A 17,591-nucleotide genomic window follows, 5' to 3' on the forward strand; every position below is an offset into this window, starting at 1 on the left:
ATAAGCATTTAAAATGTTCATTCTCTAACCTAGGATACACCACTTCTAGGAATCTTTCTCATGGGACTAATCACTGATGTGCTCAAGATTTCCATATAACAATGCTTGTTATAGTGTTATTTAAAGTAGGAAAAAAAGGGGAATAGATAGGTAACATAGGGAATAGGAAATAGTTTACTATTATAGTGGGAAAAGAGATAATGGCTTAACATTCAATGGAATATAATACATTTAAAATCTTATTTTTGAAGATTAATGACATTGGGAAAATGTTCATAATACCCTGTTTAGTCAAAAACACATGATTTAAAACTATGAAGTGGTTGGTTTCCAAGTATGGGGAAAAGCAGGATGTGTCTATTACATGCTCTGTCTTGTGCCCAAGTCTTATAAAATGCATGATCCCAATTCTATAAAAACAGCAACTCATAAAAGATTGGATAGAAAACTATCAAACATTTAAAGTATGTGAACAATAGGATTATAGATGATTTTTACTTCTTTATATGTTTTGTGAGATTTCCTACAGTTGTAGGGGAAAAAAGTCATCACAGAAATTATCTCCAGGCAGACCCACAAAATCTTTTTTGGGTCCTTAAAATCGGTTATATTTTACCCAGGAGAAAGCAGGAGTGTGGGAAGATGATCTTAGAAGGGTGAGAGGGCAAGAGAGGAAGACAAAACAGTAAGGACACCAAATTTCAGATTCATTTTGTTTCTGACAGAGAACCATAGGAGAAGGGTGAGTTGGTAAAGATATACAGGTTAGTAGCTATGTTTGAATATTTATTTGCAAGGCAAGAATTTAAGACAAAGTAGATAACAAGCACATCCTGGTTCCTCCCTTGTTTGAAAGCCATCACTTTGCTCACAGTAACTTGGATGTATGTGCCTTTCAAGTGCATCATCAAGGATGTGCTGGTTTGTTTATGGTCGTGTGCCACACTCTGTCCCACCTTCCAACCTTGGGCTCTGCTCCTATCTTGAGGGTTTCCCCAGTAAGAGCGCAGAAAAGCACAGATTGAAGTATTTATTTTACAAGAAACTGATCTCTGCCCCTCCTTGCTCCTCCATTCAAATCAATTCTATTTCGACCTTTGAAGTTTCTAAACCACTGTCCCTAGAGACAGCAATTGAGTTATGCTGACCTTTGAATTCACGGGGTCAGGGGACCTTCTCTAGAAGTGACCCAGATTCCCACCCCTTATGCTGGTAAAAGCTTATTTGTCTTTCTAAATGCAGTTCAGATACTAACTCCTTCAAAAAATCTTGTACTAACATACTCAAGAAAATTAGAGATACCAAGGGAACATTTCATGCAAACATGGGCTCAATAAAGGACAGAAATGGTATGAACCTAACAAAAGCAGAAGATATTAAGAAGAGGTGGCAAGAATACACAGAAGAACTGTACAAAAAAAGATCTTCATGACCCAAATAATCACGATGATGTGATCACTCACCTAGAGCCAGACATCCTGGAATGTGAGGTCAAGTTGGCCTTAGGAAGCATCACTATGAACAAAGCTAGTGGAGGTGATGGAATTCCAGTTGAGCTCTTTCAAATCCTAAAAGATGATGCTGTGAAAGTGCTGCACTCAATATGCCAGCAAATTTGGAAAACGCAGCAGTGGCTACAGGACTGGAAAAGGTCAGTTTTCATTCCAGTCCCAAAGAAAGGCAATGCCAAAGAATGTTCAAACTACGGCACAATTGCACTCATCTCACATGCTAGTAAAGTAATGCTCAAAATTCTCCAAGCCAAGCTTCAGAAATACGTGAACCGTGAACTTCCAGATGTTCGAGCTGGTTTTAGAAAAGGCAGAGGAACCAGAGATCAAATTGCTAACATTTGCTGGATCATTGAAAAAGCAAGAGAGTTCCAGAAAAACATCTATTTCTGCTTTATTGACTATGCCAAAGCCTTTGACTGTGTGGATCACCACAAACTGTGGAAAATTCTGAAAGAGATGGGAATAGCAGACCACCTGACCTGCCTCCTGAGAAATCTGTATGCAGGTCAGGAAGGAACAGTTAGAACTGGACATGGAACAACAAACTGGTTTCAAATAGGAGAAGGAGTACGTTAAGGCTGTATATTGTCATCCTGCTTATTTAATTTATATGCAGAGTACATCATGAGATGTACATCTAGCTGGGCTGGAGAAGGCACAAGCTGGAATCAAGATTGCTGGGAGAAATATCAATAACCTCAGATATGCAGATAACAGCACCCTTATGGCAGAAAGTGAAGAAGAACTAAAGAGCCTCTTGATGAAAGTGAGAGGAGAGTGAAAAAGTTGGCTTAAAGCTCAACATTCAGAAAACTAGGATCATGGCATCTGATCCCATAACCTCATGGCAAATAGGGGGGAAAACAGTGGAAACAGTGTCTGACTTTGTTTTTTTTTGGGTTCCAAAATCACTACAGATGGTGACTGCAGTCATGAAATTAAAAGATGCTTACTCCTTGGAAGGAAAGTTATGACCAACCTAGACAACGTATTAAAAAGAAGAGACATTACTTTGCCAACAAAGGTCCGTCTAGTCAGGAGGAGAAGGGGACAACAGACAATGAGATGGTTGGATGGCACCACCGACTCAATGGATATGAGTTTGGGCAAACTCCGGGAGTTGGTGATGGACAGGGAGGCTGTGCTGCAGCCTGGCGTGCTGCAGAGTCAGACACGACGGAGCGACTGAACTGAACTGAACTGAACATACTCAGAGTGCCAACCCTACCTCTATGCTATCTCTGAATCTTGCATTATTCAGTTATTTAACTTCTGTTCCACAATCACCAGCTTCCTACTCCTCTAGTGAGGTTCTTGTATCTCACTTCGCTTGGTGCCCAGTGTCTAGTGCAAGGTCTGACATGCAGTTCGTGCATCATGCTCTTTGAATTGAATTGTTCTGGAACCCTGCCACTCTTGCCTTGGTTTCCTTGCTGTGGGTCTAAGCAAGCTGCTCCAGGTACTTTGGGGACTGGCTAACTAGTAGTGGAGGCTGGTGGCCACAGAGATAGATGCCTTAGGAGTTAAGGCTCATGTAGGGGTGTGGGTTATGACAGTTCTTCTCCAGTACTGACTGACTCCACTACCCTGACCACAGGAATGGGCAATCTCCATTTGCCTCTCACCTCGGAGCTCTGTAAAGGCTACAAATAGAGTCAAGTCTGTGACTTGAGAAACTGGGGGTTCACATCAAATGAACCAAGAAAACAAGCCAGAAATGTCAAGATAAAGATAACTTTGGCCAAACTTTTCTAAAACATTTGTTTGCAGGCTTCAGAGACCTCCTTTACAGTGGCACAGAGGGGAGCCATAGTAAAGAAGCTTTCCTCAGAGCATCCTAACTCCAAAGAAGTGAAAACTCCAGAGACTTGTGCCTTTTAAGTCAAACCACTGGCATGAGCAGAATGACTTAGAAGAAAACAGACCCCACTGGATGCTGTAATGTGATTCAAAGAGAGCTCTAGAAGAAATTGCCAAGGTCCCCTGACCTATCCCTTCATTTTACAGACAGGAAACTGAGGTACAGAAAGTTAAGGAACTTACATAAAGTTAGACACTTATTTAGAACACCCAAATGTCTCCAGGTGTTTACCAGTGCCTCTCCCTGGGCCTCTGGTTTCTCAAATATGAGATAAGTAGGTCCCTTTCTAAGATCCTTCAGAGATCTTAATGCTCTTTGACTTGGAATAGTCCTATTGATAGACACCTGTGTCTACCTCTAGCTTGGACACTATTTCAGTTTTACTTTGGGAAAATCGTTTCTCCCCACTGAACCCTGAGATAGCATCTAGTGTCATAGAAAATTTTCATTTGCCACCTAAGTGTGAACCAAAGAACCCAGATTCTTCAGCTGGTTGGTGTCCAGCCACTGCCCTAACCCCTATTCTGGAAAATCTCAAGTGATGCGGTCAGATTTCTCAAACATCAGTCAGGAATAGTGATAACACTCTTTGGCATCTCTCTGGGGCTTCATAGTTTACAAAGTAGCCTGGGTTCAAATCCAAGCTCCACTGTTTCCAAGTTATCTGCCCTTGAATGAATGACTCTATGTCTCAGGTTCCTCAGCTGTAAAATGGGGTGATGCAATAGTGCCTACTTCATTGTTTCTAAAGAGTACATGCAGGCATTCAGAAAGGGATCTGGAGCACAATTGCTCAGCAAATTATTAGTTGCTGCTGTTATTATTATCAAGCACTTTCAGGTGCATAACCTCACTTGATCCTTACATTCTATTACTTTAGACAAATCTGAACAAGGTTCTAAAAGCTTTTAACATTTGCAACATACAGATTCAGATCGAAGAATTTCTGTCCAAACTCAAACTGTCCTTTTAATGATAGGCAAGGAAAAAAAATAGGTTAGTAATTTCACTCCAGGCAGAAAATGACTTGTGAGCTAGTTCCCTCCAACCCCTGGCAGGAACCATGTTGAAGGGACTCTTGGGAGGTGTAACTGTAAATCAAAAAGTAGGGTGAGCTGAAGGTTCACAGAATCAAAAAGTTAAAGAGGCTTAAGCGAACATCTAGTTCTAAGCCAACAGTTACTTTTCACTGATGGGGAAACTGGGGGCCAGAAAGATGGAGTGGCTTATACAAGTTCTAGAGCTAGATGGTAGTGGGACTGGAACTGGGGCTCAGGAATCCCTGTGTACACACCATCCAGGGCTGGTTCCCCATCCACAGTTGGCAGGGAAGGGGGAGGAGGAGGGATGCTCATCACCCATTGCTTTCTGAGGAGGGTTCTGATGAGGGACCCCCAGGAAAAATCAGACTTTTAGGGCCTGACTTTCTGCAACGAAACCAACAGAAATGACAGTAGAGAATGTCTTCATGGGTCCAGATTTGCCCCAAGGTGGTTATATTTAGAATGAATTATGAAGCTAATGTGTAACATGAACCAGTAACCAAGAGATCTCAGGTCTAATTCCAAATTCAGCTTAAAGGCCCCAACTTCCTGTTCCCGGGAGGTCTTCCTTGATGGCTCCCTCCCTGAGCTCCCACAGTACTAAATGTCTGAATCACACAGCTGGGACACTGCATCACTAAATAGCCTCTAATGACCTCCCCACTTCTTGTCCCCTAACAGCACCAGAAATACTCTCAGCAGAAGGACTGAGCCTTATGCTTTCTGACCCCTCTGCAGTTCCTAGTGTGCAGGTTAATCACAGAAGGGTTATGCCAAAGGGGACCACCCTTTCCCCCAAATCAGTCATCTTGTTGCAACAAGCATCTGTTTTTCTAAAGGAAGACAAAGCCAGGATTGGCATTGTCCCAAGGATCAGAAAAGGTTGCAATGGGATTTTGAACACAATAACAAAAGGAAGAAACAGGGAGAAGAAAAGACATTCACTTATGAGAAGCTGGAAAACAAAACCTCACTGTAAGTAGCAGCATCACTAGAGAGAACATTATGTGTGTGTAGATTAAGGAAGAACATCTGAAATAAACTTTCTCTCCCCCATTAAACCCTAGCATCCATGTGACCTTGGATGCATCCATGCTTCCCTCCCTTCAGAGGGGAGAGGATGCTTACAGTATTCAGTGCCATTATTGGTGTGGGCTGTTGTATATTTGTTTTAATATCTCTTTTTGTTAATTTTAATATCCTTTCACATTATTCTATTAGTTACCCTAAGTACATTTCAGTAAAGTTGCATCTACTTATTCTGGGAATAATAAGCAATAAAGAATTTTTTATACAGACTATCTCAAAGTTGAACATCTGGAAAAAAGATGACATCTGTTATTAAGTTATCTAGCCATGTATATGCATGTGAATGATTATTATATGTCTATCTTTTGAAATGGATTCAAACAATGGATTATTGACATATGCATGTAGTACTTTATATACATAGGCATCTATGTGTATACACACATATAGACATAATTATTTTCAGTTGCCATCTGGTAATAACTTGTCATATGGTATAACCTTAAATAGCTGTAACAATATCTATTTTATGTATATAAGCAGCTATACAAAGTTATAGATATATTCCTGTAAGTTTTAGATAACCTACTTTCAGTTGGCATGTATTATATATTACACACACATATGCACATGTCATATTTATAGTTTAGAAATATATATTTCCAGTTACATATAAAGCTTCTTATTTTCAGTTGAAATCCAGAATAAGCTAACATTTTATTCTATCAATCAAGATACAAGGAAATTTCTTACATAGAGAAAATATGTTGCTTTTCTTTAAGAAAGCCTGTTAAGTCATATGGGTTGCCCGAAATGACATAAATTTATTCTTCTTACAAGAAAATCAATAGTTTCAATGTTTCTCTTCTAAAATATCATAGGGTCTAGGGGCCCCTATAAATTCAGGGCAGTTTCACAGAGCCCAGGAATCATATTTTTCACTGGTATCAGAGCCTTCATCCGGTGGCAAGATAAAGTGGACCATCAACATTTGCAGAACTCTGAGAAGAGTTTTGGGTCTTGCTAGCTTCGGCATTTCCATTCTACACTTGGTCTTAGCCAAAAGGCCAAGATATGATGGTATTTCTATTCTAAACCATGTGTTGACATGGTACTTGCCTCCTGACTCCTGTTTGGAGCTGGTCCCAGGAGCTGGGGAGAGCTAGGGAGGAGCTACTTGGATTTGGTGCTCAGAAAGGATCAGTACTCACCACACACTATCACTGCCTTTGTCTATGGGCCGTCCCAAGGGGTCGTAGTAGACATCCACGCTGAGGTTTCGGTCTGTGTCATGAGCTGAGTTGAAGTTGGTGATCACTCGGGAGGGAATTCCCAAACATCGCAACACTGCAAGTCAAGGGCAGTCTGAGGACGCGAGGTGCAGTGGAGATAGTACCTGGGGGCACCCCACTGCTGCCCATCCATCCAGCAAAGGCACACCTCATCCAGAATACCTGTGTTGAGGGTTCCAGCAAAGACCCAGCACTGGCCGTATCGAACAGGCCTGAAGCCAGATCTTTGCCACTCCTTGAGGATCTCCACGCTGCCATTCCAGTTCCTAGGATCCCGGCCACCAGTGTAGCTACCACTCCAGTTCCCAGCAAGCACGCCATTGTCATCATTGCTATTGACCTGGGCGGGAATAAACCCCAAGGGAATCAGCACACAGAGTGACAGGCAGAGTCCAGGGGGCAAGGTAAGGAGTTAAAGAAGGAAGCCAGGGAGACTCCCTCAAGTCTCTGTGTCCTTTCGGGTGATTTGGACGATAATTGTGAGAATGGGTATCAAGAAGTTTATGAATTTGAAAGTGCTTTCCTTAACAGGCCATGTTTGCCCCTAATTCACATGTCATTCCCAGCTCACAGAGAAAATCAAACCTCCATGGCTTGTCAGTGATGAAGCAGGGGTAGAAAATCAGCCCACAGTCAATTCCTGGCCAGAACTCGTGGGCTGCTGCTGCCTGACTTGGAAATCCATAGTTTGAAGCTCTCTTTTGGTGACCTGGTCTTCTAAAAAGATCACTTTAAAACTTTAGCCACTAACTTATTCTTGGAAAGAATAAAGATGGACTTTCACTTTTCATCCATCCATTCACTCATTCACTCAGCTTAACTCATGATTCCTGTATATGGGTGTTTTTGTGCATGCTCAGTCACATATGACTCTTTGTAATTCCATGCCAAGCTCCTCTGTCCATGGGATTTTCCAGGCAGGAAGACTGGAGTGGGTTGTCATTCCCTTCTCCAGGGTATCTTCCTGACCCAGGGATCAAACCCATATCTCCTTCTTCTTTTGCATTGGCAAGCAGATTCTTTACCACTGTGCCACCTGGGAAGCCCTTGATTCTTGATAAGTCACGTGGGAAGAGCACTAGACTAGGAATCAAGAGATCTGAGTCTCTTAGTCTGAGTCTTTTAGAAACTCATATTGAAATATTTAGGGACAAAATGATGCAATATCTGGAATTTATCACATAATCCATGGAGAAGGGGACACAGATGAAACAAGACTGGCCTTGAGTGGGTAATTGATGAAGCTGGTGACAGGCACATAAGAGTTCATTTTACTTTTTCTTCTAATTTTGTGAACGTCTGAACTTTTCTATAATAAAGAGTTAAAAGAGGGACTTCCCTGGTTGCCCAGTGGTTATAATCTGCCTTGCAATGCAGGAGATATGGGTTTGATCCTTGGTCAGGGAACTAAGATCCCATGTGTCACAGACCAACTAAGCCTGTGAGTTGCACTGGGCCCAGGCACCACAACTAGAGAATCTGTTCACTGCAACGAAAGATCCACAATTGTGTGCCACAACTAAGACCCAATGCAGCCAAATTAAAAAAAAAAAAGTTAAAAGAGAAAGAAGAAGGAGAAAACTGAATCACGAGCCCAATCTGGCTGCTTGTCAGCTGGGTGATTGCTGACAAGCTGATTCATTCAAGCTCACCTTCCTACAAAGGGAATGGAAGAAGCAAGTACGCCCTCAGCTGTCTTCCGGCAGCCAGGTCTTCAGAGTTTATGAAACTGATTAACGTTTACCCCAACCTCACAATGAGAACTGCTTCCTCTCTCTGTGGGGGTCACAAGGCAAGGCCTGTGAGAACCAGCAGTCTGGAAATAGAAGGATCCTTGCCCATGACCAGCTGACCCAGCCTTCACGGCCCCTCTGTGTGCGGATGGCCAGGCTGGAATTGCAGGATCAGGGCCATGGGGCTTCTTCAAGATGGAAGATTGCACGGCCCATCTCCATCTCTTGAATCACAGGTGCTACAGCCTCCAGTGTGGTAATCACAGGCTCATCTCTGACTGAAAGCCGAGTATTTCAAAGCCCCACACAGGCCATAATTAGCTCGTGGTCCAGCCCAACCAGGAGGAGAGAGAGCAGGGAGGTGCAGCTGAGGAGCCTGGCTCTGAGATCAAGTGTTTTGTCCCGAGGGCTGGAGTGAGTCAGCAGCCGCTGGAGCCAGCTGCCTCCCCCACCCTCTCCTGAACTGAGGAGGCTCAACTTTCTAAGTTGCCCAAACACCAGCTTTCCTAGACCTTGGCCTGGGCTTTAATCCCACCCTTCCAGGACCACTTGGTTTTCAAGGTTCAGCCTGGGCCCACTCCCTCTCTGACTCTTCCTGCCACCCTGGTTCCCACCATCTCCTCAGGGCCTCCACATTCTCTGGGCCTCCCCACACCTGTCCTGCCAGGTTCCAGTTAAGAAGCCCTGTCTGATGACCCCCAATATCTATCATGTAGTCAGGAGGTCGTTCACTTAACCATGTAACTAGCTCATTAGCTTGGATATTCTCCAGCTCAAGAGAGACTGGAAATGCCTAGTCCATTAATCATACACACACAAAAGTTGACACTTCTGAGTAATTGTTTAGGTTCAGAGGGTTAAAGTTCAAGAACTCTCTGACTTTTGGCTTTCTAATTTATAACTTTTGAGCAGGTTATCCCTTGTTTGGACATTTTTCTGATGGAGAGGTTTTCTACCCACTGAGTACAGAGCATTCCTCCAGCATTCAGCTTGTGTATGTATCCAGCTAGTGTGTGTGTTTGGATAGGTGGGGTAGGTTTCTCACGTGGAGGGAGTGGGTGAGTTGAAGGTGGCCCCAGGCGGGCAGCTGGAGGCCTTATTCTGGCCGGACTCACTCGAGGGCTAAGTTGTGAGTGATTCCCTTTAGCCCCCTGGCATCTGGTTCCCCAGCTAGAAAACGACCATGTCAGCCTCTGCCCTCCCCACCGGCACTCACGCCCTCTGTGCTGAGGAGGGGTAAGTCAGAGCAAAGGAGAGTAACCCCTTCCCCAGGAGCCCCAGGGACGGAGCAGTGTCTCAGCTTGTGTTCTCCCAGCCCTGGCGGACCCCCACAGATCAAGTCCTTGTCGCCTGAGGAAGGCCTCACAATACAGTGCGAAGGGCTTGGGAGCCGGCAGCCTGGGTCTGGTTCTGCCTCTGCCGCTCACTCCCAAATGTCTCAGGCAAGTCCTTTAATTTAGAGGCGTGTCATGCTCTGTATGTACAAAATGGGGATATAATAACCACCAACTTTATTTTGTGAGACATCAACCAACAAGATGAGTGGTTGTGCCTAACCCATAGCTGAGTTTGATATAGGCGAACAACTAGTTATTATGGTTTTCTCAGCACTCACCATTGCACTCAGCACCCGGCCAATATATTTGGGGTCGTTTCTGCTGGCCACATCCGTAGCAGGGTCACGGCGAAAATTCAGACTGTTATCCAGGACTGACAGGCAAATGTTCAGAATGCCTTCTTCAAACTGTTCAAAATGGGGCCATATGTTACGATGAAAGAAATTACAAGTAGTATCAGCTAATTGAGGGCATGGAGGTTATGCTGGTAAGAGCCATGGGCACCGCCCATATCTCCCCCACCCCCACCACGGCCCCCAGAACTGAGAGACAGAGGAACGACCACCCGCCTGGCCTTTAACCCTGAAAAATCATCCAGACCTCTTGCTGTACGCAAGGCCTTGTGGTGAGGCCCCTCAAGTTTAATGAGACTCCCTCACTGTTATGAACTTGAGAGCAGTCACTTGACCTGTCTGGGCCTCAATTTCACCATCTGTATAACAAGGGATCAGGCTGAGCACATCTCAAAGCTTCCATCTAGTTCTGACATTGATCTCAAGCATTTCACTTAGACTTTTGGGAACTGATTATAAAATGTCTCACTAAAATTGGAATTTGAAGCCATTTTCACAAAATGGAGAAGGCCCATCTCTTTCTTGCCTTAGAGTCTTCATATATGCTGTTTCTTCTTCCTCCAATGCTTTTCCCCAAGATATTTATCCAGCTCCCTTGCCTCCATTAAGTTTCTGATCCTAAGTTCCTTTCTAAGCAAGGCTCTCCCAGATCATCCCATCAAAAATATCCTCCCTTCCACCCCTCCATGCACCCTATGCCCTTACCCACCACACCCCTTTTTCTTCTTTTCTATGAAACTTAACACAGAACACAACATATAAAAGTCAACATATAAAATATATGGCATTATACTGAAGATAAAATACATGGCAGATGTGCCCTGGTTGACTACTAGACACGAGAGAATGTGCACCTGTCCACCCTCTGCTGGACATCCAAGGCCCCCACCCAAGGGACTTCATTGTAATGCTTCATTTGTCTGCTGGAAAGAAGAAAATATGGAGGGAATCCCTGGATGTGGCTAGCTGAGCAAACTCGGGAATTCTGTGGACTCAGATGTCGTAGTACTCTAGGATCCTTGGGAGGTCGAATACTCACACCAAGGAAGTTTCATCACATTATGACACGGAATGAATAATAGAAACTACTGTTGTGCAATTCTCTACTGGGACTTATCTTCATTCATGTATCATGGTACCAATAACATGTTGTTGCATCAATTTAGTTATGTGTCTATTTTGCCCATGAAAATGTGACCTCTTCAAAGACATGAAATATGTCTTATCCATCTCCTGTATCCATAGGTGTACCTTGGTCTCTGGCACATAGTAGATCATCAATGAATGTCTTCTGAATGGATGAATAAATAAGAGGCAGGCAAATGGACAGATTTGGGAACTGCCACCTATCTGTGGGGTCTGCCACAGAGCTTCTTTGGGTAGAATAGGGACATTACTGCCAGCCTCTATGATCCTTTTACCTGTCCATAGTTCCAGCCAATCATGCCAATTCGATTTGTGCTTCCCACAAAGATGATGCCAGCATCTTCCTGAACATATTCCTCTCTCTCAGCATGGTTATTCATAAAGACACCATCAGCTGTTTGACACGAAAAAAACAGATAGTAGGGGATAGAATCTTACAGAGAACTGTAGAGACTTGTCCTTGTCTCAGTCCTGAGTACCCACATGGTGGCTGGAGCAAGCCATACCTTCAACCCTTCCCCCAGCTGCAATGAGGAGTGAAGCCTTGGGGTAAAATGCTTCCACGTCATATCATGAGAACTATAAACTTGAAAGAGAAGCTGAGATGACCTAAGAATCTGAAAATGAGACCTCTGGGAATGAAAAACTTGCTTCTTCAGGCACAAGCTGTCTCCATGCTGCAGAAAGGTGCTGTAGTCATTACACCATACTATACAGTTTTGAAAAACTCATGAGATCCTTGCAATAGCCCCAGAAATAGCAAGTTATCCATCTAATGGTGAGGAATTTGAGGCTCAGAAGGGTAGAGAGACTGCCAGACTCACATAGTGGGTTCAGAGTCAGAGCTGGACTAAAACCCCTGGCTTCTGACTTCTAGCTTCTGTGCTCTTTCCCTATTCCACAAACTTCCCCTAATCAAACCTGAGCCCATGAAAATCATTCCCTCCATCTCTTTTCCACGGGCATCCCTTAGCTGATGGCTGGAAGTGTGGGTGGTTGGATGCCTACCTTGCAACCAGGGGTTAAAGAGCAGTATGAATGTCCCAAGTTTCATCGTGGAATCACTGCCCTGGGAGGAGATTTGCATGTCTAGCGTGTACCTTCCAATGGGTGCATTTGCAGGACTAAGGATGGAGATGTTCAGAACATTGTCCCTGTTGGACACAAGTTGTGCACCCCAGCCGCTGCTGCTTGTCCCATTGGAGAGTGGAAACACAGCCTTTGTCTTGGCCGACTCTGAGGGGTAAGGCCCTGGAAAAAAGACATAGGACAATGGAAACCAAGTAGTTTTGGCTGACTGTGGAGAAACCAGATCCCAATATAACCGCAGGGATTCTTTGGGAGACGTTATACAATGAAGCAGCATGTTATGGCACTGGAAGCAACTGGAGATCATGTGGTCCAAATCCCTCTTGAGGTTAAGACTGTGACCCTCAGAGATAGGTGAAACTTGACTCTACCAAGTCAGTGGTAGATCTGGATTAGAGCCTGAGGCTGCCACCACCACCACCCCTTGGATGCACAGCCCCAAGGTCTGCTCAAGGTGTGTATGTGGGAGGGGGGCGGGGAGCAGTGAGCAGGTACCTGTGGAAGCTGTGAATGTCACTCTTCCTCCAGAGCTGAGACCTCGGTATAAGGTCAATGACACATGGAAGGGTTGGCCTCTCCGTACGATGAGATCCTGGCTGTAGAACCTGTCTGTGTGATGTGCCTGCCGGTTGGAGGCTGTCTGCCAGTTGACAGTCTGGAGTCCTAAAGCCATGAGACAGAAGAGAGGACTTGAGATACTGGGAGAAAAGGGATGGTGGCATATGGGAAAAGGTGTAAGTTACCGAAGAGACAGCTTTTGGACAGGGCTTGCTGGGGAAGAATCTTCTTGGAAAAATCACAATAAAATGCAAGATGGCAAGCACTTCACAACCTATTCCCACCTGCATTTTCAGGTGGCTGATGCTTTGCACACAGTACCTCATCTCCCCTTCCACCTGGCTGACTATCACTCAGCCCTCAAGGAAGTAGCTTCCCCCAACCAGCGAGGAAACTGAGTAAGCAATTCTGTCCAAGTTATCCTCCTTCCGTTGTGGACAGTGGTGCATGTAGGGCTGGGAGGAGGCTACTTCTCTTGAATCTACCACCCTGGTTTGGCTTCCTTGCTTTTCCCTTTGTGTCTTCGCGGACACCAAGTGCCTTCTATCATGCCAACACCCAGCAAATGTTTACCTGTGTCATCTATACTTTATATGTGCAACACCTTGGTGTTGGCCTGTGCCCCTGAGGCTGAGAAGGATCGTGTGATTCTGGGAAGCATTTCGAGGCCTGGAGATTGGGAAACCACTGGCCTGGAGGGCCTTTCAAAGGCTCACTGGCAAGAGTGGTCTTAGGCCATGAGATCCCGGATAAGATCCTGAAGACAAACACCTCAAAATCTACCCCCAACTTCTCAGACGATCGTGTAGGTGAGGGAGCTAAGCTGAGAAGGGCTATGAGAGATTCCATGGGATATGAGGAGTTCAACCTTTTTAAAACTTTTGAGATATTTAATCCCTTTGAGTTATGTTTGAGACATAACAACACCCAATCTTCTGCAAATGAAACTGGTCTCTATCTTTACAATGTGGTCACAGCTATGATGGGTGTGTGACAACACAACTCTTATTTATATACGTCTGCCTTTGTTCATTAGAATGTGCCTTCTTTATCTTTATATTCTAATGCCTGACACATTGCTTGACTAGATTAGGACAATCAGATAAACAAATGAGGGGCTAAATGAACAAACAAACATAAAACTAATGTCATGCAATGACCTTCATGACTAGGGCTCCAAATTTAGTCTATAAGGAAAGGTGTATATGGGGTATTCATTTAACAAACATAGAGAGATTACCTGTTATTTGTAGGACACTATGTAAAGCACATGTTGGGGTGTGAAAATGTATGAAAATTAGTTTTAACCCTCAAAGAGCTTCAGCAGTGCATAAGACAACATGTCAGAATGAATGATGAGGGAAATCCAATCTCCTCCCCCCCACCCAAAAAGATGTCTCGGAGATACAGGCAAGAATCACTTTCAGTTATAGGAATCAGAAAAAAAAATTCATCGCGAACACCAGGCCTTGAAGGAAGAGAGAAATTTATCAAGCGCATTTCAGACAACAGGCAGAGAGACCGAAGGCCCAGAAGAGCAGGTGTATTTTTGGCTAGAGCAGAAGTCTTATCTGGAAGAGAAAGGGGAGACACAGAGGGCATGGCTCCAGGGCAGGCCTGGGGATGGGGATCCCTCCAAGCAGCTCCAGGGGTGGGCACAGGCTCATCATCGACTCGAGTGGGATGCAGAATCTAGGGTGATGAACCAAGGCTGCTACTGAAGCAGGCTTAGACAGTGATCGTGCCACCTGCTCAGTGTACTAAAGAGTCATTCATTCACATGTCCACTCATTTATTTATACATTGAGCAAATAACTATTGAAAGAATAAATTAAAAAGCTTTTTTTCTTAGACTCAGGAAAACTAAAACATCCATGCAGCCAACAAGTATCTACTGATTGAAGGGAAAGGCACAGGACAGAAGGAGATGAACATTCCTGCACATAAATGTTGAACGGTGAGAGCTCAGATCTTGGGTGGTCTCTGGCAAGCATCAAGCTCTATATGACCTGCAGAGACCTGGCTTACTGAAAGTTAGGACCCTCTAGGGCAACGTCCCCACCTTCTAAACACCTGCTTCTTACCAACTGCACTTACTATCTTCTGTGCATGGGAGTTGGTAGAGATTTACTCACTTTCTCGCTTTAGAAAAAAGAGCTCTTAGGTACAGTGGTCTGAGGTCACACAAGTCTCCCCAGAGATTCCTCCCTACTCCCAAACCCGAAAGGATGTGTGTCTTCTCCCCAGAAGAAGCTCACTATTCTTGACCATGGGTTGAGAACAGAAAATATGTCCCTGGACAGCCCTCCGATAGCACAGGTTAAGGAATGGGGGGGGCAGCAGGGATTCCCATCTGTAGCTAGTTTCTGCCAAGGCTTAAGCACTGTTTGCTAGAGCTGTGTCAAGAGCAGAGGCGTCTCCACAAATAACTAATGTTGACGAGGGTGTGGAGAAAAGGGAATACTTATACACTGTTGGAGGGAATGTAAATTGGTACAGCCACTATGGAAAACGGTATTGAGGGTCCTTAAAAAACTAAAAATAGGACTATCATATGACCCAGCAATTCCACTCCTGGGTATCTATCCAAAGAATACAAAAATGCCGATTCAAAAAGATACAATGTTCATAGCAGCATTATTTACAATAGCAAGCTATGGAAGCAATCTAAGTGTCTATTAACAGATAAATAAAGAAGATGTGGTATATACACACAATAAAATACTACTCAACCATAAAAAAGAATGAAATTTTGCCATTTGCAACAACATGGATGGACCTGGAGGGTCTTATGAAATAAGTCAGACAGTGGAAGACAAATACTGTGTGTGTGTGTGTGTGTGTGTGCTCAGTCACTCAGTCGTGTCCGACTCTTTGTGACCCCATGGACTATAGCCTGCCAGGCTCCTCTGTCCATGGAATTTTCCAGGCAAGAATACTGGAGCATGTTGCCATTTCCTACTCCAGGGAATCTTCCCAACCCAAGGATCAAACCTACTTCTCTTGCATCTACTGCATTGGCAGGCAGACTTTTTATCACTGCACTACCCAGGAAGCCAAATACTATATACTATCACTTATATGTGAAATCTAAAAAAATGAAACAAATGAATGAATACAACAAAACAGAACAGACTTATAGATACAGAGAACAAACTAGTGGTTACCAGTGGGAAGAGAGGGCAAGATAGAGGTAGGGGATAAGAGTTACAAACTATGAAGTATAAAATGAATATAAGGATAGACTGTACAGCATAGGAAATATAATCAATATTTTGTAGCAACTTTAAATGGAATGTAATCTATAAAAATTGAAACCTCATGTTATATATATGAAATTAATATAATATTGTAAATCAGCTACACTTCAATTTTTAAAAAGAGATTTGCAAGAAAAAGGGGGAATCAACACACAAAATACACACGGCCAGTTCACATAGGTTTGCCTAAGTCCTGAAAAATAAAACAATTCTAATTATTAAAAAATAAAAAGTAGAGGTGTGTCTCTTTCATCCCAGAACCCAGTGGCTTGTCTGTAGGGAAAATGATGAAGAAAAGGCTGAGCTCCAGGGTGCCTTGACTGCAGAGACACTGAAAGGAGACAAAGGGCCCTTTGCACACACTAGGTGGGGTCCTCGGCTGACAGAGAAGATCATCTCTGCCTCTCCCACCGTGAGCACTGGATGAAAGAGTCTTGCTTCTCCCTGAAGTGCTTGTGGGATGTGCAAGGCTTCTCTGAGCTGCAGGGTGAGGAAAAACAGGACTCACATTTGTCATTAGTGTCCTGTGTGTCAACTGTTAACAGTACACAGAGCAACTTACACACACCATTGATGAAATCTTCATAGAAACTAGAAACTGGGTGGGGGGGGGGATAAACTAGGAGCTTGGGATTAGCAAATACACACTGTTATATATAAAAGAGATAAACAACAAGGTCCCTGGGTAGAGCACAGGGAACTATATCAATATCTTGTAATAACCTATAATGGAAAAGAATATGAAAAAGAATATATATTTATGTATAACTGAATCATTTTGTTGTACATCTGAAACTAACACAACATTGTAAATCAACTATACTTCAATTGAAGAAAAAAAGAAACTGGAAACTAACACTCAGAGAGATAAATATCTTAAAAATTTTTTTAAATTTTACATTGCAGTATAGCCAATTCACAATGTTGTGATAGTTTTAGGTGGACAGCAAAGGGGCTCTACCATACATTTACATGTATCTGTTCTCCCCCAGACTCCCCTCCCATCCAGGCCGCCACATAACACTGAGCAGAGCTCCCTATTCTTTCCAGTAAGACCTTGCTGGTTATCCAATTTAAATATAGCAGAGTGCACATGTCGATCTCCAACTCCTTAACCAAAGGAGATAACATCTTATTTGAAGTCATGTACCTAGTGACTGACAGGTCTTACCCTCCCTGTTGCCATGGTCTCCTGTTCTCCACCTGGGAGGGGAACCCTGGCAGTTCCTTCAGTCCAGAATACACCCAGGTGGTAAGGAACCTCACTACACATTGTCCTCCCTTCTGGCATTTGTATCCTGATACAGAGGAGAGAGTGAGTCACTGGAAGGCCAAAGTGTCCCAAAGGCATTCTACATGAGACAAGAGTAGAAGGG

General features: G+C 43.8%; 1 protein-coding gene across 1 annotated transcript in view; it reads right to left on the reverse strand.

The window, feature by feature from the left end:
• Window positions 1-17,591, reverse strand: part of TGM3 (transglutaminase 3) — a 41,933-nt gene that overhangs the window by 17,315 nt on the left and 7,027 nt on the right. Inside the window, exons 2-7 of the mRNA XM_043480322.1 lie at window positions 12,893-13,060; window positions 12,317-12,559; window positions 11,584-11,702; window positions 10,088-10,216; window positions 6,902-7,079; window positions 6,659-6,794 (exon numbers count right to left, since the gene is read on the reverse strand). Coding sequence (XP_043336257.1) covers window positions 6,659-6,794; window positions 6,902-7,079; window positions 10,088-10,216; window positions 11,584-11,702; window positions 12,317-12,559; window positions 12,893-13,060 — 973 coding nt within the window. The remainder of the gene's footprint in view (window positions 1-6,658; window positions 6,795-6,901; window positions 7,080-10,087; window positions 10,217-11,583; window positions 11,703-12,316; window positions 12,560-12,892; window positions 13,061-17,591) is intronic.

This window comes from Cervus canadensis, chromosome 10 (genome assembly GCF_019320065.1).
Source record: "Cervus canadensis isolate Bull #8, Minnesota chromosome 10, ASM1932006v1, whole genome shotgun sequence".
NCBI classification, from domain to species: Eukaryota; Metazoa; Chordata; class Mammalia; order Artiodactyla; family Cervidae; genus Cervus; species Cervus canadensis.